Genomic DNA, 27,832 nt, shown 5'->3' with positions numbered 1-27,832 from the left:
GGGGATTTAGAACTCTGTTCCTCTTGCCCTTGTATCAGTACAATAAAAACCCAGAGAAGGTTCGAGATTAGTCATTTTTATTCACTATTTCACCACCTTTAAGATAAGCTTTGTAAAAAAATACATTTAGAGTTGTTTTCAAAATCCCGTGCAACAAAATGTAATTGTTAATGTGTAATAGTCAAGCCAGAACAAAACAAAAAACAAAGACATTGCAGTGTATTAGTTGTAAATAAACTAAATAGTATTTCACAGGTTTAAAAAAAAAAAAAACTCTAATGATATTAACCAGTAATAAAATATTCTAATTGCGGATTTCACAGAAATTATGAGGGAGCTACTCTACCTATTATTATAAGAATTTTCTGATATTATTGTCTATATTTTTTGTAATGTTTGTATTAACAACATTCTAGGAACGGATCATTCAAAACTTGATGATGCAGTAAGGTTGAAAATGTTGAGTAAACCAAAAGCCTTAAAATAATTAACCAGAAAGGCTAGAGTGGGAAAGTAACAAGCAAAAACTGGAATAAAACGTGAATGTAAAAAAGCAAATACACCAACAATCAAAGTTCTAAAAACCTGTCCCTTTATTTATTTTACAGGGTTTTTTTCTTGTTCTAGACAACATACTAGTCTCCCAAGCTAACAACAGCCTTGATGGCTGCATCATCCATGTCATCAGCTGCAATAAGAGGCATTCCACTCTCTTCTAGTATGTGCTGGGCCTTATCCACATTGTTACCTGTGATAAAGGGGAAATAGAGTAAATTACTGCCAGCTACAAATTTCTGTGATTTCTTGGTCAACTTACATCCTTGCAAAATTGCTATACAAAAAATATGTAAACAGGCTTTTAACTAAAAACATGTTATTAAATGGAATCCAATTATTAATTTCTGATCAATCAAAATAATACTACTTTTATGCAATATAGCAAAAATAGCAAAAAATTCATTGGCAAAAAGAAATAAAATACTGTGCAATACAGAACAAAACCTCTGCCAAAGTAGTAACACCAAGAAGTACTAATATATGTGCTTAAAAAAAGTTTCTTGATTACCTTCAAGTCTAACTACGATAGGTACATCCAGTTTCAATTTTTCATAAGCTTTTGTAATTCCACTGGCAACAACAGAGCAGTCAACAATGCCACCAAAAATATTCACAAGAATGACTTTAACCTGAAAAAGAGTGAGCCAAACCTTATGACAAATGCAAAAAAGACATAGTTCCTGAAAACACACAGCAAAGGGTAAAAAAAGATTGACGATCCATACCCTAGGATCTTTGCTGACAATCTTCAGGGCATGCAAAACGCCCTCCTCTTTTATTCCTCCACCAAGATCAAGGAAATTGGATGGCTCTCCACCATGCAGTTTGATTATGTCCATTGTCGCCATAGCCAGACCAGCCCCATTTACTAAAAAAAATCAATAAAGTTCTTGAATTACCTCAAAATTCCTGCCTTCTGATATCAAAAGTAGTCGAGCTGCAACTTGTATAACAACTCAAAAACATAAGTAAAATATCTCTTGTCTAATAATATTGTTGGTCCTTAGATAAATACTGCTGTAGAAAAAGACCAGAGGAAGCAAAACTGAATATGTATCTCACCAAGGCAAGCGATGTTCCCATCCATGGCAATATAGCTGAGATCAAATTCAGCAGCCTCCACTTCACGTGGATCACTTTCACTCTTATCGTCTAGATCAAAGATGGCTTTCTGTCTGTACTTAGCGTTGTCATCAAAGTTGAATTTGGCATCAAAGCATACAACTGAAAAGAAACCAAGTAAGAGTTATTAAACAATTTAAAATGTACTAACTGCATGATGGGTCTGGTCTTTGAGGGGATGTTTAGGAATAGTTTCTGGATTAAGGGGGTGCTTATAGGGCAGGGTAATGTACACCAATGTAAAGAAAGCAGATTTTTCGAAACACTTCTGTTAAAGCTGTCTTGAAAGGGCTATGCTTTCCAAGATCGAAATAACTTGCCTTTGCCATCAGGTGTTTCTCCAAAAGGATTGATCTCAACTTGGGTAGCATCAACTTTGAGGAAGACATCATACAGTCGCTTGATCTGCTCTGTGGCCTATAAAGAAAACATAATAAGCTTGAGTTGGCTCCTATCCTACAGCCTCAGATACCATAAACTTGTTGGGAAGCTGTTTGTTTTTTTAAGATAGGAAGTGAAGCTAATAAGAGATGGCAGGTCCTCTCTTACACTAAAGGATTCTCCAAAAGTGATTTAGTATTTCTGAAATTTCTTACATTAGTCACTGAAACAATTAACACAAGATATCAAAACAAAATGAAAGATAGTCTGCTATTTTAGCATGTTAAAAAGAACAGAAATCAGGAAAAATAGGGATACTGGAATACAGTAACAATATCAAATGTGTTTGGAAAAGGGTTTCTACAATAGGGAGGAGCTTATATTAGAACACTACACAAAACATTCACCTGCTTGTGCAGTTCTCCCTTGAATTCAAGTTTTTCTGCAAGCCAACTTGCATCTTTATCCTGAAGGCCTTTAGTTATATCCACTGGAACCTGAAAAAAAAATTCAACAAGTTAACACCATGCTTTCCCAGAAAAAAAAAATAAACAAACACAGGAAATTGTGACAGTTTTGTATCCAAACTAACCAAGCATGCCATGCACACTTCTAAGAGATATAGAAAGAAGATACAATTTCTTACAATGGCCATCAGTTCCTTGTATTCTGGACTGATCTTCCCTTTTCAAAACACAAATAATGTGAGGCTGAAATGCACAGATTTTGGCTTTTTAGGATCATCACTAGGTATGAGCTCAGGGACGAAAAGCTCAGATTTCAATTAAAAAAAAATTGATATTTTGTTTGATATACTTGATGTTAAATGAGCTTATTGGAAACACAAAGTCATGTTTGCCTGTCATGTCACCAAGCATCAGAACATGCAAAAGCTGCCAAATCACTACCTTGTATATGTACTCTGGTGTTGTCTTGGCAACCTCTTCTATGTCCATACCACCTTTAGGGCTTGCAACAATCACAGGTCCCATGAATTCTCTGTCCATGAGAATAGCCAGGTAGGTCTCTCTCTCAATATCATAAGCCTCTGCTACCATTACCTGGTTGTGATAAATAAACATGTCAAGCAACCAGACATTTTGAGACTATCAAAGGCTATCTAAGGCTTTTTTACCTTGTTAACCATGACTCCTTCTGGGGGTGTCTGTTTTGTTTTTAGTCTGTAGCCAAACATCTTTGCTGTGAAATACCCAACTTCATCTGCCCTGTAAAAGGGAAGATAAGGAAGTGGATTCCTCCACTACTCTACACCTTGCAGTTTTAATAACAATATGAGGCCATCCAAAATGCACTGCTCTAATGCACTAGTCCTTTATCAAGCATTTTATCATTCAAGGCTATCAATCATTACTTACAGTTTGGTAAGGTGGACACCTCCATTAAGGCCACTGTCAAAGGTACCTTTTCCTCTACCTCCTGCTAGGATCTGGGCTTTTATTACATATTCTGCAGCATCTATACAGGACACAAACAACTAAATATCAGAGCACTGCCTGGTTCTGGTTTATGGAGGTTACATTTCCTAATAACAATAAAAAATAATGCTGCGTCACCAAAAAAAAGGAAGGATGTCCTCTTCTGAGCTTTTTGAGCAGTGGCAGGTCCAGGGATGGTTTTCCTGGGTTTACTGCTTTAACAAAACCACCCTTTTAAAGCAGAATGATGACTGCATGCTTAGGAACAGACAACTGAGGGCTTAGAGGACTGTTGCAGTTTTCAAAAGTTGAACCATCCTTCAAAATGTCTAGATCATATATTGTTAAGATGACAAATCAACCCACCAAAAAGCAATCTGTCTTGCCCTGAAATATTAAATGTGTGGCATACAAATGCGCAAGGGAAGATTTTCCAATTGTTCCAAGCCTTAAAATGGTATAATATCATTTTTAATAGATCTAAGAAAAATAATATATTTGAAGGATCAATGTTAAATTGATCATCGTTGCCCACTGTCCATATGTTTATTCCATGCTTACTGAGTTTCTTTGAGAGGCGAACTGATTCCTCTGGGCTCTCTGCAACAATAAATCTCTGTACATTCAGTCCATTATCCTGCATAAGCTTCTTGCTCTGGTATTCCTGCAAATTTAGCCATCTGACAGGGGTTATGCTGGCTACAGCTGCCTGCAACAGCAGAACGTGCTCTTAGAACCAATCCAGCACCCAATAAAGAAACTTGTCTTTCTCACAGTTTCCACACTAACTTCTAAATGGTGATCTTTTGTGTTAAAAGTAACTTATAGAGCTAAGGAAAGTACATGCGGACTGTCAACGTTTGCAACCTGTCGATATGGAAGAGGAATGGAGAAGGACAAGAGAGGTCTAGGGTGGTGTGGGTCTATGCTTTCTATGCAAATAACATTCGAAGGATGCCATTTGACCAACTGCTATGTCCAGATCATCGACAGAAACCTAAAATTGACGTTCAAAAATAATTTCTTGCAGGTTTTCTAAATGGATTGCTTAAAAAATCAATTTGCGGATAGTTCCATCCCACTTCCATCCTGTACCTGTGTCAGTGTTTTGGTACTGATTAAAATCCAGCAGAATTAGAGGTAGTCAGAATTAAGTTGCCAGCCTTGTCTCATTAACATAAGTACCAAGTATCGATTCAAAATCCAAGACAAAATAAGTTAAGCTTACTTATTATATCGCTCTAAACTCGTAAAAATTGAGCTTCTTGGGAAAAAAAACCACAGGCGAATACATTTACATCCCAACTAAGTTTATTTCACGAATTAGAGCATGAAGATATAACTCATAGATGTTTATTAGGGTAAATTCGTATGTCCTTTTTTTATTCGTAGAAATCCTTCACTAACGCGGGCGGGAGGCCTGTGCTTAAACTTTTTTGAGCATGAAAAATGAAACTTTTAACGTTGGATTTCCATTCGGGTTATATTTCGCGTAGAAACTTGTGACAATGAAAATGTGACAAAAAAGTTCGAGTGTTAAACCTACTTGTTTTAATCGCAGCGAAGGGGGGCGCAAAATCCCGGTGCAGGAACGGCAAATTGATGGAAGGCCCAGGACACGCGTCAAAGCCGCCATCTTGGATTCGAAAGAACACACACGGATCACCACTATGCGCATGCTCTTTATTACTGCAACTGACAAGCTATTGCAGACGCCCTTGTGCGTAAGTCATGGATATTTATCTCGAAATATTGTTATTGTAACAACTCCCTACAGGCAAAGCATACAAGGGTATTCCCGAGGTAGCCATTTGCTATTCCACTCAGCGTTTTAAAAGATTCAATGAATGGTTTTTTTGGTAAAAATCGCAAAGCCATGTGAGGTGTTGGCTGTTGTTGATGTTGGTTCGTCTTGCAGTCGAGAACTTGTTTATTGCGGAAAACATTACACATTTTAGAAGTGTCTTCGTCCAGAAAAATTCTACGAAATGTATGAAGTGAGAGGGATGGAAGCGCCTTTATTTGGCGAGACCAGGCCAAGAGTAAGGGCTCAGAACGAATAACTTGCTTGCATGAGATAATATTTATAAACTACGTAGTTCAAGCTTCCCTCCTTTTTTTTGTGTCCACTTGTCCACTTGCCGCCAGCAAAACTATGTGAAATCGTTTGTTGATCATGGGCAATAATGGTACAAGTTATACATTTTTCTCTTAGAATATAACAACATTTCTATGAATTATTCAATCAAACGTTGATGGGAGTCTTGATAATAATGTTTTTTTTGTACTACGTAACCGGGGATAATTGTGTGCCAATCATGTGATTACAAATAAATCACGATCTCTTGATTTATTTTCCCAGTTAAGCCGTTATGCAATTTTGCTGATAAGGGAAAAAAATTCTGGGTTGTAGTCATTATGCCTGAGTTTCTTTGAATTTTTTTTATTCACTATACAATTTAGAATAGAATATATCCATATTTATTAATTATATCCATATAAGTCTGCCCTGAAGAAGTCTTATTATAGACAAAAATTTGGGAGAGTGAACACCAGTTTTTGGTGTATTGTATTTATTCTCTGGTTCATGAGCACAACTATTTGGGCTTTTTGTATTTATCTTTTCTCCATTACTTTTACTGAGATCAGTGTTGTTCTTTCTGTTACAGGACCGGTACCTCAACTACTTTATCGGTGTTGCAACATCATTATTAGTGCTTGTAAGTGTGATTTTTGTCATAGCTAAGGAGCAATCACAAAAAAGGGTCTCAGACAGGAAGTTGACCTTTAGATAGTTGAACTATAGATAGTTGAACATTATTTAAATCCTTACATGGACTATACTTTGCCCTGGATCTGACTTGTGAAACACTTGCTTTTCTTTTGTTTAATGATAAATAATATTATTGGGTAATTTCATTTATGGATAACTCTGCCATATAGCCCAAAAACAGAGTAATTTTGTTAAATAAATTGATTCAAAATTGACAGTGACAAATTCAAATCAACCTCAAAAAACCAGCCAGTGCTTTTCAACACTTGGCGTTTTTCAAGGTTGAGAAAGAGGTTACTGACAGGGACTCAGGACTTTAGGATTTACTAAATTCTTTTCTTCTTTTTCCCACAGTTTACATTTATAAGTTCTTTAGTGAAGCCATGGCCACCTGCACCAAACCATGTCTTCCTCTCTGTTGCTATAGTCTTTGTCTGTATAGGAGAACTTGTGTTGGTAAGTCCATAAAAACAGTGTATCTACCAATATGTGGAGTTTAGAATTATGTTTTAGAAACAAAGATCAGGGGTGAGTCAAGCATTTTTTTCCATTACGGGGTTTGGCCCATTGACAACGTGGGGTAAGGGGTATTGACTTATTTCGAGGGAGGGTAAGGGGTAAAGGTTGACTTATTTTGTGGGAGAAAAAGTTTTTCTATTTGACAGAGCAAAAAAAAATGCCAAGTTTTCACAAAATAAGGTCTGGTTAACTTCGGTAAGGTTGACTTTTTGCATATAGGTTCCTTATGTAATTTAAACCAACATATCAAAAAGTGTTTTTTCCTAATGGATTCGTCTTTGAGATATGAGACTTGAAGTGCAATTTTCAAATGTTCAAAGTATAAATTATCTTTGTTTTTTGGGAGAAGTCAGGCTGTAATCAGAAATTAAAGCCAACTTTGCTCCCTAATATCTAAATTTCATATCTTCTAAATTTCTTTAAAATTTGGAACTAAGCTTTTGGTCAGAGAAACTCCTTGTATGCGGAAATTTGAACTTAAATTCGAACATTTCATGCCCATTTTTTGTCTCTGTCTTTCTGTTCTATTTGGTTTCCCAATAGAATGCAATTGTGCCATGCTCAGGGAAGAACAAAATAATACAGTTTACTTGGTAGCCAATACAAGGGAGAGGGTACTCAAACCCATTTTTTGTCCTCCTATCCTTTTGTCCTCCTATCCTAAAGGATCCCTTATGAATCTTTGTTTTTTGTCATAAAATAAAAATAGTTTCAACACTTAGCATGGACCAGAGGGGAAAGCAGGGCTGTTTTTTTTCTCCCAAATACAGTGTGATAATCACAATTTCTACATTGTGATAAGTTTGACGGCAATTTCTGATCTTGAGATTATTTTTTCCAGATATTTTGGTACAGAAGGGGAGACCTGGATCCCAAGTTTCGCCAGCTCATTTATTATAATTGCTTCACATTGGTTTTATTGTGTGTCTGTGCAAATGTGTTTTTCTACGACAATAAACTATAGCTGCAGTTGGATCTTCATATAAAGACTCCCTTGCTGAGTATACAAGCATGCAACGCCTTGGCTGGACACGTTGCAATTCTGTAGATGGTATTCTAAAGAGACAGAGATTTATAAGAATAGATTATTTATGCAAGATGTCTGTAACACCCACATTTCACAGCACTGGCTCATGCTAAGAGTTGGCAGATGGGTTCACTGCGTTTCTCTGCAAGTTCTTCCTATTTGTTGACTGCAATTGTAATGATTACTAATTTTTTAAACAAAACTATCTTGAGCTTTTTGGTTGGCTTGTACCTTGAGATGGAATGCAGGCAAACAGATGCCACAATGAATAATGTAATAATTTCTGTGCCCTAAAAATAAATGGCTTTATTATGCTAAAAGAAATAGATTTCTATCAGTTTTCCCTAGGTTTACACCACTCTATATGGACTGCCAGATAGAAGATGGGGGATGTTGAGCTTCTAATAAATCCTAATAATTTAGCACCCCCTTAAACAAAATAGGCTCAGTATATAATTACCCTGATTGCAGAGCCTCAATCTAGAGGTGTAGATGTTCTGGGATTGATACAATGAAAGAAATAATAGCAGAGAAGATGATGGAAAAAAAGATTCTACTAATATGTACTTACCGACACAATATACTGCCTGGTTAATATGATATATTATTTGATTTGCAGTCGAAGACAAGTGGTTTACATTGTTGATTTAATAGGCACAACCCCCAAAGCAGACATGAATTTGGGATAATTTTAATACAGCCACCAATACAATAAATTTGGCTTCAAATGAAACATTTCCCGGGGGGGTTTCTTCCCATGTCGAGCTAATAGGGATGCTCATCATATTTTTTAGGGGTCAAAATCGGTCCTCGGGTATTTTTTTAGGGGGTATCCGAGAAAAAAAGAGGCTTTTCTCTTAGAAATGGTATTTTTAATGCTCCTAAGGTGGTGTTTAGGGAAACAATTTTTGGCCGTGCAGGTATTTTTGAGGGGCATTTTTTTATGTTTTCCGATGAGCATTCCTATCACTTTTACCTTGAAGACCCCCCCCCCACCCCCCGGAAACATTTATTTTTAAATTAAGGAGACTCATTGGTAATTCTTTATAGCCTTTTTTTTTTTCAATTTACTTGTTATAAATTGACGTCTAGTAGTCTCGAATCTTTTCCGATTTCATTCGAGGATTATATTCAATCATCCATATTTGATGTGCTACTGTTTTATTTTATTTATCTGTAACTGATTTAAAGTTATTTAACACGAGAACAGACCAGTATTTTAGGAACATTCCAATATATTTCCAAAAATAACCAATGCTTTTTCTTAAAATTTGTGGAGAGACATAACTTATGCTAGGGCATAATGGGGATCATAGTGGCAAGTCTAAACTGACCATGTAAATTTTTTTTGTTGCATGCTATCCTTCATTTTTTTTTAAAAAGCAGAGACAACTTTGTTGTCTTCAGCCCATGAAAGCTTAGTGGTTGACTTCATATGTAAGCCAAGGACAGGGGTATAGATTGTTTTTATTAGACATGACCAAAGACAGAATTAGTACAATTATTATTGATTTCTGATCCTCTTGAAAATTCAAAGTCTTTGCTTAAAAATCGATAAATTAGCAATTCTGTGCTTCCTTGTTTTAGTAGAGCTTAGGGGGGCTACAATACAGTTAGTCACCAAGTTCTGTCCCTATCCCAAAATACAACATCGAGAATGAAGTGGTTTTAATCCGTTCTCTAGCCCAAGCCAAAACACTTGCATGCTCAATGGAAACCCTCTAATTATTAATGTTGTGGACTTAGGAGACATTTGCATGTGTTTTGCAAGGAAATAACAGAGCACTCTATTGTTATGCAGCAAACTTATTTCAAGATCGAGTTACCAGTTTGCTACATGACAATAGAAAAATGTCCCAATGCACAATGTCTCCCAGGTCCACAACATGAATCATTAGGGTGTTCCATCGAGCATGCAAGTTTTTTTTTTTTTTTTTTTTTGCATGGAGAACAAATTAAAAATACTTCAAATTATCGATATTGTATTTCGGGATAGGGACAGAACTTGGTGAGTAGCTGTATTGTATGGTCCTCTAAGCTCCACTAAAATGGGGAAGCACAGAATTGCGTATTGGTCGCATTTTTAAGCTAAGACATTGAATTTCAAGAGGATTCGAAATCTAAATAATAATTGTATGAATTTGTCATGTCTAATCAAAATAATCTATACCTCTGTTCTTTGCGTATATATGAAGAAAACCACAGAGCTTTTATTTGCTGAAAACAACAAAGGTGTATCTGCTTTCTCTTAAACAAATTGTAGGACAACACAATGTTGGCCAAAGCAAGAGGGTAGAAAATGGAGTATGCAGACAAATTAATTAAATTGATTAAATATTATCATCCGAAAACATGAATGGAATCTGATGAGATTGGAGACTACTAGATGTCAATTTTACGAATAAAATGAAAAAATGCTAAAAAGAATTACTAACAAGCCTTCTTAAACATCACTATCAATAGATAATCTTTTTAACAACACCTTGTTTCCTTTGTCTTTTATTATGTTCTCATACTTAACAAACATACAAACACACGCCATGGTTGGGGGAGGCATGATGCCTGTCAAAAATAAATGGAATAAACCTGTACTTAATATGTGGTGCAAAGGACCTACTCTATAGCACCTTCCACATTTCAAAGTTTGTTGTAATTGTTTTGGAATTACATGCTAGTAACGACAACAGAAGGCTCTAAAGTGGAATGACTTTCACTTGGCAACTCAACATGCTCATCAGCATGCAACTGAAGAAACTGCTCTGGCAGCACAGCTTGCGGGGTTACATCATCATCTGCTGTCGCTTGCTGAAGGGAATGATGTGGTATCTCAGCGTTACAAGCTATGTCAACACTGCCAATATTTGACATATGATGAGAGTTTTCACTAGCAACCTCTACATCATTCTGTGCTTCGATTGTGTCTGGTGGTGCATAGCTTGACAAATGGAGTTGCTCATTGGCACTGCTCTGCATGACATCTGTTTGTACCACATGGGTTACTTCTCCTGGGATTGTTGAAAAAGTGGAGACTAGCGTTTTGAAGGACTGTGGGATGGCCTCTGATAGGATGGGTTGGGAGAGTGGATGTTGTGATATTTGCTGGGTTCCTGAGGAGACTGTCAAAACTGTGTCATCTAGTGATTGGGCTATAGCTGCTGGACCTGTAAGACAGGGAGAAACAGAGTCAGTGAAATGGAGTTTGCTGCTGAGTTATTAGTTATCAGATAACCTATCAAATACCAATTTTTGTTGTAATTTCCAGTAGCAAGCTGTTGAAGTGATACTTTGATAGAGTATCTAAGAAATACTTAAAGCAAAATGTTGACAAGGCTGTTAGGGCACCCATCAATTACTAATAGATGGAAGGTGTTGACATGGCTGGTAGAGCAAGTTAAGCCTGCCACGGCTGTTGATGCATACATGCTGTAAGGGGTGTCTAACAACTGCCACTAATTTGCACTAGATCATAAGAACGTGATTGGGCAGTTATACCATCACCTTGCTGGTATGTATCATGTCTGTTATCATTCTGTTCCATCAGCTGACTCCCCTGCTCCCCCATCTGCTCAACCACACCCATCTGGGGTACTGCTGCCGCCACCTGTGCAGGGTGGATGATGTGAGTAGCACCCACCATTTCGGCTTCCTCCACATGCGTTTGGCTGATGTCAACCTGGTGTGGAAGACTCTCTTGCAGCGTGTTACTTTCAAGTGACTGTTCGGCTCCTGAATCAGAGAGGTGTAGTGACTGGGTGTCTGGGTTGTCAGAGAGGTGGTTTGGGTTTTCTAGTTCTGATGCAGTTATGGGCCCGGTGATGTCTGTCTGTACGATGGCTTGAGCTAGCTCTGGGCTCACGTTTGCAAGGCTTCGGACTCCTTGATTTTGTTGCAGAACTGTAGCAGTCATGACAACACCCTGCGGGGTGATATGGACCTGTTGAATACATAAATACTTAACTTTGGTCTGTTACAGTTCAAAGGTCAACCATTAAAGAGGCATTGGCACCAGGTTACTTTGGCCGTCTGGAAGTTAACTGTTGACAATGCCGGTTTAAGTGTGCTAAGTCAAAAAAAGGTGTTATGCTAACCATAGCTCAGTGTACAAAGGATAAACTGCCCACACTTTTGTCTTGACAATGCCCCCCACCCCCCCCCCCCCTTTTCGGCTTTCACTGGCTATTTGGGCTATAATTATAGCTCACTGTACCTGATCTCCTTGTGAGGCCAAGCTACCCTCCACATGCCCCTGCCTCATAAGCTCTAAGGTTGGCTGCTGGATGATGTAGGTCTGTCCTGCTGCTAGGGAAGTGGGCAGTGAGTGAATAATATAGGACGGCTGGCCCTGGCTGGTCTGGGTGTGGTAGCCCCCCTCTGTATTGGGGATGGTGTTGACAGTGACCACCTCATATCTCCCCTGGGGGTGCAGTACAGTTTCATCTTCACGTGTGATTGAACCATCACTGTTTACTGTAGGATAAAGAAAAAAAGGCATAACTAATGAATGTTCAGGATTGATAGGATCTACTTCAACAAGGATTCATAGTTATTATCCATGAGGGACAGTATATGGTGTGTGAGAAATATCTAGACAACTTGTGACCTTGAAGTCAGAGTAGAAAATTAATAATACCCAAAATTACAGTGGTTGATCCTAAAAAAACTTTCATTTAAAAATCATCCTGTAGAAGAAAATTGTCACAAGCTTTACTACAAGGGTTTTTAGAAGCTAATAATACTGTGTATGAGTGTCAAAATATTTGCTGCACCTGTGATAGTCTGGGCAATGCTGTTTGACGAAAGCCCTGAGGTATATGCTGCTTGGCGAGGTGATGACACAAAGTTGTGGGTAATACGGCCACCCTTGTATCTGGTTTCTTGACGCTCTATCTTCGACTGAAGCGTGTCAACCCAGTTACATCGTAGGTAGTCAAGTTTCTCTGCAACGGTGACAAATGAGTACCCAGCAATTGCTAACCACTCTGGATGCTATTTGCACAAGGCTATAAAATGAAAAATTTGAACACAAGCTTGTACCTCTAAATGTGTCACAGCTAACAGGGCAGTGTTTCTTTAACCCCCACCACTTGCTTCTCAGCCATTGAGGTGAACGGACACTGAAAGCCCACAAGAAAAATATTTCATAAGGGAATCAAAATGATTTTGGTAGTGCTGCATGCAACAATAAAAGGTTAAGGGGGGGTGAACTCTCAAAATTTTGGTACAGAGATGCCTTTTGAGAAAATTCAGCAATGACCCTAAACAATATACACAAACGGTAGTGTCATGTCTAATATTGTTCCTCTGCCCTTCACTGTACTTACCTGATTGGCAGCTCTCTCTGAGCAGCCTGTATCGATCCTTGACTGAAGAGGCACCACAAGAAAAATATTTCATAGGGGAATCAATAGGACTTTTGGTAGTGCTGCATGCAACAATAAATGGTTAAGGGGGGGTTGAACTCTCAAAATTTTGGTACAGGGATGCCTTTTGAGAAAATTCAGCAATGACCCTAAACAATATACAAAAATGGTAGTGTCATGTCTTTATTTAATTATCCTAAGATACCCAATAAAACAAACAGGTAATCTAAGGTACATAATTGCTTTGAAGGACATGAAGACATCAAAATAAATTGCACACCTGGGCCAGTTTGACATCAGTGTTTGCCAGTTTACAAGGTTTTCCTCCTCAGCATTCAAATCATAAATCCTACAAAAAAGAACACATTACTGTATAAGTTGGCATTATAAGTGGAATGATGATCACCTAAGGGCCCGCAGTGAATAGTACTGCTGTTTTGGTAACCCTGCCACTTGTGGTGAAGAAAAAATATAAGAAATAAACAAAAAATAATAATAAATTGTTTTCGCATAACTTACTTGTTAATAAGTTTAATCTCATCCTTTTTGGTCCATTCTTTCCCCCCTTTCTCTTTCCAATTCAGGTAGTTTAGCCTATTGTATAATACAATAATCAAACAAAATAAACAAACATGCCTCTATATCAATAGGCATCTTGGTCAATCCACAGGGAAGATTCTTGATTTTGAAATGTGTATATTTTAATAAGCTAAGTGTTGGTTATTTCTTGATTAGATAAATAACTACACCCAGAGAACTACTTGTTACATACAGCAAGCCCCTTATTCAACAGGTTTTGCCCCAAACTGCTGTTGGTATCAGCACACACTTTGTGCTTTTACTGTACCCGGTATCAATCCCTGCTTTTCATAATCCTCTAAAAAATAATAAATTGACATACCATTTTGATCTGCACTGTTTCTCTGACCGTGTCCCCACTTTCTCAGCAATAATAGACCAAGAAATACCACCAGTGACACTCTCCCCAGGTTGGGTGCCACTTGCCTCATGGACAGCATTAGACAGGCGCTCCTCCTCATCAGCAGTCCATTTACCTGTGTCAGCAAAACCCCTCATTGTGGTATATTAAAAAAATCCAAGGATAGCCCAGAACAACATGGATACATCAAGATTTTCAAGTCAAAGGATCCCAGTCTGAATCTGATTAAGGTCAGGATGTTTTCAGAGGGATGACTCAACGAATGGTAATTTTAAACAAATCCTTCCTTATAGTTGTTTTAGGCAGCAAGCAAAGAAGAAAAGCAAAGAACATTTAGTAGCACATGCTTTTCTGCATTCATAGTAACTCAGTCATGGGCTATCACCCTCAATACAAGGTTCAACAATATTGTTCCTCTGCCCTTCACTGTACTTACCTGATTGGCAGCTCTCTCTGAGCAGCCTGTATCGATCCTTGACTGAAGAGGCACTGCGTCCCATGGCATGACCAATGGTGGCCCAGTCATTACCGTGCTTCTCCTTGAGGGCCTTCAGCTGTTCCACTTCCTCATTGGAATACTTGCCAATATAATTCCTTCTGTCATACATACGCAGTACTCGACGGTAGATAGCAAACAGGGGTCGCTTGATGCCCTTGGCTAGTGAAATAACAAGACAACAGTAGAAAAAGTGTCACTGCCAATAAAGATAGTACAAGCATTTAATCCATATGTAATGTCAGGTGCAGAGGGACAGTCAAAGGGTACTGGACCCCAACCTGCTCATATGAAGAAATGAGAAATCATGTGGGTAATGGCTGAATAGATGAAGTGTCTATTTACAAAATTACTGCCATTTTAAAACCATTCAAAGGTCAGTGAATTATTGCTGGACCCTGCCCTGTATTTTTCTCTGGATATCCTCCCGAAAGTGTGATGTTTGCTAGTGGCCTCCTGCCTTTTCATATATACATACAAATACCATTTTAAAATCAAAACAACACTTAGCCTCACCTATGGTACGATAGAAGTCTTTTCTCTCATCCTTTGTCATGCTGAAAATTATGACGTTTGGGTCTGATATATTGTTTAACTGTGAAAACAAAAAAAAAACTGTTAGAAAACACTGAACAGCTAACAGAGACAAATAAACAAAGTACTACTCACTTTACAGTACTCAAGAATGTTAGCATTCAAGAGATCATTCTCTTCCTTTGACCACATTCCTTGACGCCACTTCATTCCTACAATGCAGAATAAATCATTTTAAAGAGCATTTATTCAAAAAGCTTACCAATATTGATGGCGAGAGTACAGTAACCAAAGATAAAGTGGTCCCATGTTGAAAGTAAACCTTTTTTGAATGTGATAAATGTGAAATTATTCCACTAGATTGTCTTTATCTCAATTTTGGCAATTTTCATAATTTGAAAAAAAAATGTGATGCAGCAAATCTGTCATGAAAATTTAAAATATACTTTTCCAAAATATCAGTTATCTATTTTATTGTAAATTGGGTGAAATATTTGTTCTTCCTGTTTACATGTATACAGTACAAGAGTGCATAAACAATACCTTTCCCATGCAAAGTGTCCTTATCCTCCTTTGTAGTGAACCACGCCTGGTTCACCCTATCTTGTTGAACTTCGGGGGCTGGGGCACTTGGTAGAAGGGTTGGTTCATGACTAGCTTGACCAGTGATTGCCGCCAGAGCATTAGTGATATTCAGATCAGTTGAACATGTGTCACTAATGGGAGTATCCTACAAAGTGGACCAGTAGAAGTGATGCTGCTAATAGTTCAATATGAAACAAATCAACCAATTGAAAGTAGGAGACAGACAGGGGGAACAACTATTCTATTATAAAATGAAAGTCAACATTCAAGTATCAAGCAAATATTCCTTGCTGGCAGGTTTCTCAATTTGTTTGTGTTTAACGTTTTATTCTTTGATAGCTAATAATGGTAACAATAATAATAAGGGTAATAGCCTACCTGAAGGCTTTGCCAACTCCATGTTTTCAGGGCTTTTGTGCCGGAAAAACTATCAAAGCCTTAGGTAGGCTATAATTGATAATGATAATGATAATAGTGTTATAATAATTAATACTAAAATTACTACTTATAATAGTAAAATAAAAAAGATAAAAAATACTTTCAAATAACATATATCCATAGTGTGCTATTGCAATCCATTGGCAGATTTCCACTGAAATTCTAAATGTTGCCCAGTTGAACTCTGACAATAGTTGACTACATCTAAAATATTCCAAACACACTGCCTTCTCATGCTTCATGCCAAAGAAAACTTTGGGTTGGCTCATCCAGTAGGAAGGGGCAACCTTGCAATAGTATTAGGTATGCAGTAAACAATAAAAAAGATGTGTAATTGGAGTTGTGATATCTCTAACAAAGGAAATACTCCCCAGAATAATTTAAAAATTACATCACAGTACCTGACTTGTTGCTATAGCTACAGGTGTTGCTATGGTAACAAGCCCACTAACAGCTTCATATTCATCTGAGGGTTGGAGGTCCAGATGGGCAGCTTTGGCATCTGAGCCTTCTAAGTGACCATCATCAGGATGTTTCCTCTTTGCTGAGTTTGATTTTTAAAATGATAAAAAAATAATAAGTTCTGAAACTATAAATATTAAAAAATAAGAAAAAAATCAAAGACTAATTGCATCCATTTGAGGGAATGAATTGTTTGATTGAGGTCTAAATCTGGTCTCATGTACTGAAAATAAAGCAACATAATTGCTTGAATAAGCACAGTGAGATGGCTCTTATTTGGGGAGGCACTTATTGCAGTATCTGTTTTATCTATGTCTTTTACAATGTGCAAGGAGAAACAATTTCCAAGAACATATAACAAAACAGGTTGTCCAATTTAAAATTTTACTGTGGGTAGTACTGTCAGTTATTAAGGTAATTCCTTTTAAACTTGGCTTAAACAATATTGAAGTTAAGGGCTTTCAAAAAATGTGACAAAAAAATGGGGGTATCGAACTCGTTTTTACAACAGAGGGGCGTAGAGTTGACGCGTTTTACTGATCGCGCAAGAAAAAATCCCTACTTTTAGTTTTCAAAAAAGAGTGCCTATAGTCTTTAGAAAATTAAGTTCTGTTTTTTCGAGCTGCCAAAATCCGATCTCATAAACAATAACCCGTAGTAGCTAACGTTCAAAACAAATCACATTTTAAGAGATCGCACTAAAAGACATTGTTTTCGCCACTATTCATACGTTAAAAAGCGCCATTTTGAAGTATTTTTACGGCTTTTAAGAGAAATAACAACACTTCTACAATCCAACTTTTTTTCTTTTTTCAGGATATCCTTTTTCCATATATATTTAACTATTTGAACAAATAAAAAATGGGGGTAACCAACTTCGTTTTTCTTTCAAAGCGTTTTTAAGTAAAAAACGTGCACCTTCTGCTGTGTTTTCTTGTACAACTGTGGCGCGCACGCACTTAATACCGGAAAATTCGAACAAACAACGCGCGCCACTATGCGCAGAAGGGGTGTGCAGTGCAATTCAAGGGAATTACCTTAATACTTCCTTTCTAACTCTAAGTCCCCCTTTTCATCAAAGTCTATTGTGCAACAAGTTTAGCAGAGGCACTTATCCATATTTTTTCTTTGCAAAGGTGCTTATTCAGGTAGAGTCAACTATTCAAGCAATTCATAGATCCAACGCATGCACGAATATCCAATCAGAAAGCAGCAAATAGAAGCCAGCAAAGTGCAACCCAAATGTCCCACAAATTTTACAATATGTCAGATGAGGACAGTTCTGCTCAGAGTCCTGCTTGGATTTATCTAAAATATAGACGTTTTTAGGAGTTTTCCTGCAACTTGGGAAATAAAACAGTAACCTAACATGATGGAAACTTGTCTTGTTGCCCAAGCTTGGTCAAAATCTTGTGGAGAAGCATAGAAAAAGATAACTAGTAGGAGTTTGGTTGTTGAATGGAAACGGCACGAACGAAAACTTGGAAATGATCAGATAAAGTGGTGCTCTCTTCGGTAGGTCTATGCGTTAATGTATTTTCAAAGCTATTTTTGTCAACTTGCAGTGATTTAAGTGCGGGGAAAAGAAGAAGAGAAAGCTGAATTCGGCTGACTTCTAGCTACAAGTTTTATCGGCAAACGTCAAGATCTAGAGCAAAAATACAAACAACAGTCTCATTCTTATATGTAATTGAAGTAACATAGGTAATATAAAACACAAGTTTAATGGTAGGACTTTAACTGCTCTTGTAAGTGGTTTGTTTGCTTATGCTTCTCGTTTCTTTGTAGTAAGTAAATTTTAAACAGGTTTTTCTAGAATTTGAGTCCCAACTCTACACTTAAAGTCGCTGTCCAATGCCGACTTTTTTGGGGACATTTGTGGGACCACATGGCTGTCATTGCACCATCTCTCCTGATTTGCTATTCATGTGCGCGTGATTGACATGTCGGATCTATGAATTGCTTCACATCTGGAGAGGTATGTGTGGCTGTTTATGTAAAAATATGGGTACAAACTAACACACGTTCGTGACAGTTTCATGTAATGATAAATTTTAGTACACAACAATGTAATTGTTGTAAAAACTAGATAAGTCAATAAGGGTGGGGAGAATTGTATTGAGTAAAAAAAAATACCAAAGGATGCAGTTCGCTGGCTGAAGAGAAGATGCATTTCCAATGAAGTGTAATGTAAGTGTAACATAAAGGGGTTTTTTGCCTGTCTTACACGTTTGCATAAATTTTAGTATAAAATGGCCTCAGGGAAACGAAGACATTAGGCTAAGTACAGTTAGAGAATATATTAATTTCATATTGCTATTAAATACAGATTGATTGATGATATCTTGGACATATACTTGCAGAAACCTGTAGTCTGCAAATCTCATAGAAAAGTACAAAATGTCTGTCATAGCACTGGGACAATCCCCATAAAAGCCATCGTTGCAAAATAAAATTATCTTCGGCTATCACAGCTCTTTTAGCTTTGTAAGGCGAATCTAAATGCACAATTACCGATTTCGTCGACGGATTGATCTTCGGAGCTCATAGGGAAATTTTGAGAGAAGTCCAGACCTTGTGGTGTCGTCGCTAAGTCAATGGCCCTCCCTTCTGCAGTACGCGAACCTTCATCGCTTAGGGATCCATCGATTTCTGTCCCTTCTTTCTTTTCTTTCTCCGTCTCCATCGAAGGCCGCTTCGTAATTCCCGCGAGGGGCTTACTTGACCTGACATCGCAAACCAAAACATCTTTATCTTTGTTATTTTCGAATTTCGAGCTCAACGTACGGGACTTTGAGGTCGGGTCAAAACTCAAATCCCCGAATGTACAAAGCCCCGGACGTAGACACAACCAGCCACAACAACATGTGCTTCTAAAGACAGTGCTTTTAAACCCTTTTTTCGCCCATACTCACCAATAAAACTCAACCAACCTTTTAAGGAAGGTTTGCTCAATATGTTAGAGCGGCAAAGAGGTATTTTGTAAGGATAAAATGTAATTTCATGAGGTCAATTTGAAGCCTTTTGATCTTTTCTAATGGGGAGAAAAAAAAAATCAGGGCTAGACCACCCCGAACATCTTTATGGCGAGCCCTTGAGATTTCTATCAGCGGGGTTACTCTACAGCGCATTCCAAGATGGCGGACGGTAGGTGAATTTCTTCCTGTCCAAAATTGTCTGTCTCTATATAAAGCCTTTCTAATGAAACTTTGTGCCAATAGACATGATATTGTGTAAACTATTCCATTTTCTCGTGACTTCAGATGAAGTAATAAGAAAAAGGCTGTTGATAGACGGTGAGGGTGTCGGCGACGACCGTCGCATCACGACGCTCATGAAGACGTTTGTAAAATGGTGTAACAGCACAGACGACGACAAGTATGTTATTGCTTCTAGCATATATTTGGGTAACCCTCCCCCTTTTGTAGCGTACTAGCAATTTTTGCGTGTTTTAGCAGATACTCTACCCTGGTTCCAGGGCCTTGAACGTCTCTCTATTCAGTGGCCCGCGAGGTTGATACGAGGCTCTGGCCTCTCGAAGCGCTATTTCGACTTCTGCTAGATTCAGAATCTGAACTTGGTCGCTGATTGGCCAATTGACGCGTGGTCATGGAAACCAAGAAATTCTAACAGTTTTCTATCGTATTTTCGCTTCAAGTTCAAAAGGTCAAAACCCGTTTTTAATTCTTGTTGTTCGCAATAACAAACATCTAAACAAACGAAGTAGAGGGGCGATATATTATTTTGATCGCAATTTTCATAGTGCTTTGCAGTCCGAATTAGTTACAGGATATACCAGTATTAAAAATGTAAAGTCTGTTCAAGGGGAGTCTCTTTTTACGAGTTCATAAAGCGGCGAGATGTCTTCTCTGTGCTGCCGACTACGGGAAATCACAGATTTTCCAGCTTATTCTTGGCGTTTGCTCTCGCCTCAACGATAGTGGATTCAACTACCCCAAGCAAGCGATTGTACTGGTCATTTTGCCCCTTAACTGCAAGCTTATCCGCGATTTTCTCCTCCTTGAAGTGCCTCCCCAAGACAATGCTGTATTCCCCATCTCCTATGCGCAGATTCTTGTCCTAGCTCTACATTAATGATCCCATGGGTTTTCAGATGAATGTTGTTGTTTCTAAATCAGGTTTTCATGCGCTTTTCATACTCGTGAATTCGATTCCCAAGCGAAGAGATGTTTACATCCAAGGTAGCACCACATAAAACTGACACATGCTAATCACAAAACTTTAACATGGAAGTGAGGCAGAAGTCGAGATAGCGCTTCGAGAGGCCAGAGCCTCGTCTCAACCTCTCTGGCCACTAAATAGAGAGACGTTGGAGGCTCTGAAACCAGAGTACAGATGCACGTGAAAACACACAATTTTCAGTAACTTGACACCATTGCTGCAGTGCTTGGACACATCTGTAAACTCTTGTCTACAATCTGCGCCAAAATTACTTGATACCTTTTGAAATTTGCCAAACGGAGTAAAAAAATTTGTATCCGGCCGGCCAAGATCCCGTCAACATACGAGACACCCCCTCTCCCCCCCCCCCCACCTCGGTCCGATGTTGAAATTCCAGTGGGCCATGTCAGAGAGTCGACATCCTGCTATCGGACCAACATTGGACCAGGGGGGAGGGGTGATTATTTCAAGGACAGAGGGAGTGTTTTGTAATGCTATTGTATTCTAATTGGTACTAAAATAGGTGTAGAGGTATCAAGAGTTTTGGAGCGGATTGTAGCCTTAAGTTTTTCATTTTGAAAAACAAATACAGTTGAAGCTCATAAGCGACCACCTTGGGAACTGAGAATTGTGGTCATAAGTGACCACTGGGCGCCAAAAACTTGAACAATAGGTGTTGGTCACTTACGGGAGCTTAATTAAAATGGAATCTAAAAGTTATCGTGATTATAACAACGCTGTGATATTTTGGTTTATTGCTTGATTTTAAAACTAGTATTTGACTTATCATGAGAGTGAGTTGTTTTATTTAATAGCAATTAATTCTACGCAAAGTAGCTCGTTATCAGCTCGTTTATATCGAAGACTTAAGCTTTTCGTCATGAGAATATCTTCTGCGTCTACGACGATCGCATGGCGTCTTTTGTTAGCCGATTTCTAAAGCATGCAACAAACAAGTGGATGGCTATTGTAACTGCAAAAAGGATAAATCGTGGAGCTGGCAATGGACTAGAGATTCCTTGCATCTACACATTTTCTGGAGACACAGAAATGTTTGAAATTTAAGTTAGAAAATTGAAATTATGAAATTCTTTAATAGTTGCCTACTGGAAAGGCAGCTTTTGTGGAACATTACAACATTTCCGCTTTATATGTGATTTCAGCATGCATTGGATATGATGTTTATCAGGTGTTGACTGATGTTGTAAAGCCAAAAATTATTGTGGTCGCTTACGAGAGCTTAAAAATAAAAGAAAATCTCAGTTGGTATTTTGAAATTGTGGTCGTTAATGGAGCTGGTCGCACCGATAAGCTGGTCGCTTACGAGAGCTTAGAATTACAGAGTTTGTGTGACTATTCGATCGGTGATTCGTGATCATGGTTGTTATCGGGGCTGGTCGCTTACGAGAGCGGTCGCTCAGAGAGCTTCAACTGTATAGTAATACACATCATAGGCTTGATTTCCAGGCGTCGCTAGGCCTCCTCTGCTCCACTAACGGCTGGATCAATGCTCACACGTGCTTGTCTGTGATGTCACTTCCAATATTATTTGACTTTATTTTATTTATTATCTATTTATTTAATATTATTATTATTTGTTTTATAAAACACCCAAACCTTCAAAAAGGTAAATTAAAACACGAGGAAGTGCAAAATCAGTGTCTCAAAGCCCAACATAGCTTGCTAAAATGTGAAAAGTAAGAAATATGTGCCAATGGATGTTAGCAATCACTTGCTGGCGCACAAAATGTAAATAGAATATCTAATTTGCCTCCACAATCTTTGATAATTAGCTTTAAAGTGAAATAGGATTTTGAAGATCTGTGAAACTATTTTCCCCATCCTACTGAGGCCAGGAAGTGTGAATCTCGCTAATCCTCACACACTTTCGAACTGTTTCATTGTTCTGCTGTCGCTTCATCAGTCAATGATTGTAAACGTCCCCATAAAAGCTCCTATTCTTAAATCTGTGCGATTCTCTGAAGCTGGTAGGATAAACACGCCCATTTTGTGTAAAAGGCAATCTAAAGCCATTGACAGGGAATACAAAAAAACTCTGTATCAGAAACATAACAATGCTAATCTATCGGATTTTGGATTCAAGACCTTTGTACTTGAGCCTTTCTAATGGTTAGCGGCCTTCTGCATAAGAGATATCCCAGGCGCTTTTCTGATTGGCTGAAATTTCAATCACAAAAAAGGAGCTGGAAATCAATCCTATACACATCACATTGCCTATGAGAATGTGTGGAATCTGCTATAGATATTCAAATTTGTGAGGAATGAAGTGGTCTTCAGTAACAAGCCAAAAATAGACCAAAAATAGATCTTGTACACATAGAATTTTAATAATGATTGTCTGTATTTAAAGTGATGCCTCATATCAGAAGTTGCTAGCCCAACTGGCCCAATGTGAGTTTGCCATGGGAAAGACAGAGATGGTGCATGCCATGAATGAAAGGGAAACAGAAAACTATGAGAAAGCTTATAAAGAAGTTGGTAGGTTGTCCAATATTGTATTACTTTGGCAATGGGAAGCATGTGAGACAATTAGTTTGATGTTGTAGGGGATTCACCATTGCTTAACATTTGAAGAAGTATCAGGAAATCCATGATAGGATAAAGATTCCTCTCCTCCCTTTTCTTGAAACCCTTGTTTCTCCCTCCCCTGAACTCCTGTATATGTCCCTAGATGTTATAAGGTATCCTTAATGGATACTGATATTCTGTACCTAGTATTTTTATCCCAAACTTAGAGGTAAAATGATTGCCCATGTATCTGCATTTTTAAAAAAATGCAAGTTATCCCCCCCACTTTAAAGAACAAGAAACAAAAAAACCTGGTATGTTTATCTCAAACAGAACAGAGTATTACCCATGCCTACGAGGAAATAGCAACTTGTAAAACAAATCTTCAAGAAGCCAAAAGGATAAGAAGAAACAAACAGGGTGGGTAGAGAATTTGACAAAAATAGAAAACTCCTCGTCTTCTACTGTACGCGCAATAGCAAAGTGCTCCATACAGTATCTTTATTTAATGATACAAAATTTATGTCTTATTAATGACAATAGTTTTCCCAGAGTGTTGAGTTCATACAAGATTTCTTGTGCTTGTATGGTAATTAATCTCTGGTACATAGATTCCATAAAATACATTGACTGAAATTGTCCAGCCTATATTGGTTGTGGCCTTCTCTCTTTGCTATTTATGGAACAACATTTCTTAGCTATGTACTGTACATGCAATGTTTTAAACCAGAATTTTAACAATCTGGACTCAGAGCTGCTGTAGAGTGTCTAGCACATTTGATAAGTGCAGGTGTTGGGCCTTGAGAAGTACCTACAACCCAAAAAATCCATAAATGCAAAATAAACACAACAAGATGAAGATACTCAGGCATCAGTCTAAGGGATAAATGTTCTTGAAGATATGCATCCAACCAAGGTGTTGGCAACTACTCTTAAGCCAAATAATAGCACAGGTTCTTTGACAAATTTCAAATCAAACAAGAAAAGAAAAGCAGAATCACCCCTCTCAATAAAACGCTCAAAATACCACACAAGGGAGAGAGATCAGCAAACACAGCTCTAGACACAAATAGATACCTTTATTCTGATCCTCCAGGTTCATTTCCATGGCCTCAAAACACAATGCCCATTCCTTGAAGGATTGTACAACCACGAAAATATGTTTACGTATTGCAAAGCATTCTGGGAGATCCAGGGGAAAATTCACGAGGGGAGGGCCAGTCAACACTCCTCTCCCCAAAGTCAGATGGTTTCATCCCGAAGCCAAACAAATCAATTCCAGGTCATACAGAACCAGAATAGCAGTGTAAACAATTTTGGAATCTATTTGGTTCCAGAAAAGACAGCATTTAGGAGAGCTGTGGTGATTCATTAGAAAATTATTTTCTCGTCCAGGCAAAGCCAAACAAGAAAAATCACCATGAATCCACCTTTGCTTGCAAATATCCATAAGCAAAGCACTCAATTATGCCCCAATAGACTTCATGATGTCCTGAGACACTCTTCTAATATGCTCATAGCTGTATTTTTGATGAAAAATACAAGCAACCATCAACTTGTGCTGGCTTCAGCACAACGACGAGGGATTAAAAGTTGGGCCGCAAAGCACTGTTGGAAAGCTTGGATACCGCTGACTAGGTGCAGCTGTGTTTGACTTTGACGGGCTGTATAAAACTCAGAATAGGGGGGAGGTATCTGTTTTCAGTCTGTTTTTTGTAAATTCAGCTCAAAAATAGCCAGGAATCAATGGGTTAAGCTCCTGACTATGTTTTTAGTTTATTTAAACCCATCAGCAAGGTTGCAACCTTGAGGTGGACATTTCTCACAAGCTTTGATTTGTTCTATGTTATAAAGTGGTATTCCATCTCATTCTTTTGTTTGATTTTATACAACACATTTCTGTTAAATTTGAATATGATATAAGTTATAGTAATTACTCATAAATTTATGTCATAACAAGTTTTACTACTGTATAACTTCTTAATTGCATTTTAGAATATGATGCTTTAGCCAAAGAAATTACTAAGCACCCTGAAAGGCAAGAGACAACGAGGTCAGTTCTGGCGATAGGAAAATCTTTCAAAAAATGTCATTTTGTATATATAACTGCAATGTCATTCTTGCAATAGACAAATCAGTGAATTGGAGAAGGATCTTAACTCACTAACAGAAACAAAAGAATCTCTTGTTTCCAAGGTAATGATCAGACACTGCTTTTATTATTGTATTCTTACAGTACAGTAGCCACTGTAATTCTCTGACACAACGTGAATACTTGCGATTTAAGGAGCAGTGCTCATTGGAGCTTGTTTGTCCTTGCAGCTTGAGCTTAGAAAGAAACAATTTTACCTTCTTATCAACACCATACATGAGCTGCAAAGGATGATTGATGGTAGGTGTTATTTTGTGTCATGGTGAAGTGTAATGTTGGTGATGGTAGAGCAGTTTTTATAAACCAGTGCAACAAAATGTACAGTATTTCTCAATTATAGTAGTCAAATCAGAACAAATGAGGAACAAAGGTGTTAGTGCTAAATAAGCTAAGTGTATTCTACTGGTTTATGAAAACTACTTTGTGTAATGTGTAATGTGTATGGCAGTGACATTTCCCCATCCGTTTTAAGAAGTTTACCAGAGTGTTGAGTTCATACAAGATTCTTTGTGCTTGTATGGTAATTAATCTCTGGTACATAGATTCCATAAAAAAACATATTGATATTGTCCATCCTATATTAGTTGTTGCCTTCTCTCATTGCTATTTATGTAACATAAAGTATATTGAACAATGAAAAACTGGGCTACAGGGCATTGGTACCTCAAAGAGGTAGGGGAGGACATTCATTAAACATTTAGAAGAATCAGCTATTTTAAAAAGGACATTAAGCCATTATTAGTTTATGTGCATCTTATTATTTACCTGACTTTAAGAGACCAGAATCTAGCAATTTTTTAATGAGCCTTGAACCACAGTGGGTTGCAAAACATAGATTTAAAAGCAGATTGATCTTTGGAAGACTGTGTTTATTAGAAAGGGGTCAATGCAGTACAATCTACATTACACTAAATATGGCATACATTAGCTGGCCTGATGCTCTGTGTAGGTGGTATGTGTATATGCATATATTTATGTGTAGTAGTTTGAAGGATGAGAAAGAGATGTTTGCTCCTGTTTGTAAAGTATATGCAATGTTTATATGTAATGTAACGGTAGCCAGTAAATCTCTTACTTACAGCATAGGGCCAACAGAATGTTCTGCCTGGTGAAGTTATGATTGCCACATATCACAGACTTTGATTTTCAACAGATGAAAAAACAGATGAAGGCACAGCTCTGTCACCTCAGCAGAGTATCACGTCACCAGGCAAAGTAGCATTGATGGACACATAGCTGACAAAGAAGATGGGTGCCCATACGTACAAAGTGTATACTGTTGGAGCATACACACATTTTCGCTAAAAACAATGCTTCTTCCATCGTTAGGTTGGGTAAGGAAGTGATTTTAGTTAAAAAAAAGTGAAATACTTTGATTAAAACCTTGCAAAAGCAGCCTTGAAAGGAAGCCTATCTTAAAAGAATACCCCTCGATTTGAGAGGAAAAGAGTGACACTTCAAAGAATAGTAGCCCTAAAAATCCCTAAAGGACAAAAACCATGATTTTGCAGGCAACTATTGCCATGACAGACATTGATGTGGCTGTTTTGCTAGAGTCCATAATAACAGGAGTTTCTTATTTCTTTTCTTTTAATGTCTTGAGACTTTTACATAATGGCTTAATGACAAGAGATGACTGTAATTTTTGGGCATGTATTTTTGACATGACATGTATTTTTAAGGCAAGATTATCATAAGCTTTTCAAACCTGCAAACTTGATATTTATTATTGCGACATCTTGATCACACAATTTCATGAATATGTCAATATTTCCTTAGAATATTAAGACTAAAAAGTATAAGACGTTTTCTATAAGCCATTTATACCTTTCAAACTGGTTACATAAAATATCTAATGTACATATTGTACTTTATTGTTATTAAAACTTGAATTCACTCTTTTATCATGTATAGTGTTTTTCTGATACTGTGTAATGATAATGCAATAATAATTTTTCATCTGTTATCTCTGGTTCAACTTAAAAGTCGCTATCACCATATTTTTCTCATCCTAGCGAAATATCACGAGTGAGAAAAAGTAACAATTCCAATTGGCTGATTCGAAAAAAACATATGAAGTATAAAACTTTGTTTTTAGGTGGTTATTCATAGATTTCTTCACATAAACTTTTCTTCAAATATTCAAATGAACATAATAACAGAAATGCGGCTGACGAGCGCTCTTTGACTTACGGGTGATGTTACCATGTTTTGCACGAGAGAATGATAACATACAGTAGTACATAAGGGAATTAGTTAAAAGATGCATCAGAGTTTGCTTATCTCCTGTTTGTACCGAGCTAAAAAGACTCCCTGTTCTAAACCCAGTTGGTTACGT

At 37.7% G+C, this 27,832-nt stretch overlaps 4 protein-coding genes across 7 annotated transcripts; 2 read left to right on the top strand and 2 right to left on the bottom strand.

Moving 5' to 3' along the window:
- Nucleotides 1-60: 60 nt before the first annotated feature.
- On the bottom strand, nucleotides 61-5,175 carry LOC5515841 (succinate--CoA ligase [GDP-forming] subunit beta, mitochondrial). The gene is made up of 11 exons (XM_001635969.3): nucleotides 5,044-5,175; nucleotides 4,059-4,206; nucleotides 3,438-3,537; nucleotides 3,197-3,287; nucleotides 2,970-3,122; nucleotides 2,469-2,558; nucleotides 2,001-2,097; nucleotides 1,621-1,782; nucleotides 1,284-1,426; nucleotides 1,067-1,187; nucleotides 61-748 (listed from the first exon to the last, which is right to left on the bottom strand). Exons 1-11 carry the CDS (start codon nucleotides 5,173-5,175, stop codon nucleotides 636-638), a joined length of 1,350 nt encoding a protein of 449 aa, XP_001636019.2. The 3' UTR covers nucleotides 61-635.
- Nucleotides 5,168-8,136, top strand: LOC5515840 (transmembrane protein 243). 2 transcript variants are annotated; one of them, XM_048730838.1, is made up of 5 exons: nucleotides 5,168-5,300; nucleotides 6,167-6,217; nucleotides 6,625-6,726; nucleotides 6,827-6,850; nucleotides 7,631-7,772. In XM_048730838.1, the coding sequence occupies exons 1-5, from the start codon at nucleotides 5,168-5,170 to the stop codon at nucleotides 7,687-7,689; spliced, it is 369 nt and encodes a 122-aa protein (XP_048586795.1). In that variant the 3' UTR covers nucleotides 7,690-7,772. The 2 variants fall into 2 exon arrangements, with proteins under 2 accessions (XP_048586795.1, XP_032241642.1); XM_032385751.2 differs by lacking the exon at nucleotides 6,827-6,850 and having other exon boundaries at nucleotides 5,226-5,539; nucleotides 7,631-8,136.
- A 746-nt stretch (nucleotides 8,137-8,882) lies between these two features.
- On the bottom strand, nucleotides 8,883-19,696 carry LOC5515902 (cyclin-D-binding Myb-like transcription factor 1). 3 transcript variants are annotated; one of them, XM_032385747.2, is made up of 16 exons: nucleotides 19,565-19,696; nucleotides 19,146-19,357; nucleotides 16,571-16,725; nucleotides 15,690-15,876; nucleotides 15,282-15,358; nucleotides 15,129-15,207; nucleotides 14,553-14,774; nucleotides 14,078-14,231; nucleotides 13,696-13,770; nucleotides 13,457-13,525; nucleotides 13,138-13,179; nucleotides 12,851-12,930; nucleotides 12,583-12,753; nucleotides 12,024-12,283; nucleotides 11,315-11,750; nucleotides 8,883-10,977 (listed from the first exon to the last, which is right to left on the bottom strand). In XM_032385747.2, the coding sequence occupies exons 2-16, from the start codon at nucleotides 19,315-19,317 to the stop codon at nucleotides 10,481-10,483; spliced, it is 2,676 nt and encodes an 891-aa protein (XP_032241638.2). In that variant the 5' UTR covers nucleotides 19,318-19,357; nucleotides 19,565-19,696; the 3' UTR covers nucleotides 8,883-10,480. The 3 variants fall into 3 exon arrangements, with proteins under 3 accessions (XP_032241638.2, XP_032241637.2, XP_001636020.3); XM_032385746.2 differs by having other exon boundaries at nucleotides 19,547-19,685; XM_001635970.3 differs by lacking the exon at nucleotides 13,138-13,179 and having other exon boundaries at nucleotides 19,547-19,685.
- Nucleotides 19,636-27,396, top strand: LOC5515860 (THO complex subunit 7 homolog). The gene is made up of 8 exons (XM_001635911.3): nucleotides 19,636-19,778; nucleotides 19,895-20,009; nucleotides 23,185-23,312; nucleotides 23,676-23,762; nucleotides 25,338-25,395; nucleotides 25,472-25,538; nucleotides 25,665-25,734; nucleotides 26,648-27,396. Exons 1-8 carry the CDS (start codon nucleotides 19,769-19,771, stop codon nucleotides 26,728-26,730), a joined length of 618 nt encoding a protein of 205 aa, XP_001635961.1. The 5' UTR covers nucleotides 19,636-19,768; the 3' UTR covers nucleotides 26,731-27,396.
- Nucleotides 27,397-27,832: the final 436 nt, after the last annotated feature.

This window comes from Nematostella vectensis, chromosome 1 (genome assembly GCF_932526225.1).
Source record: "Nematostella vectensis chromosome 1, jaNemVect1.1, whole genome shotgun sequence".
NCBI classification, from domain to species: Eukaryota; Metazoa; Cnidaria; class Anthozoa; order Actiniaria; family Edwardsiidae; genus Nematostella; species Nematostella vectensis.
The sequence above is the reverse complement of the archived record's forward strand: the minus strand, read 5'-3'. Positions and strand labels throughout refer to the sequence as shown.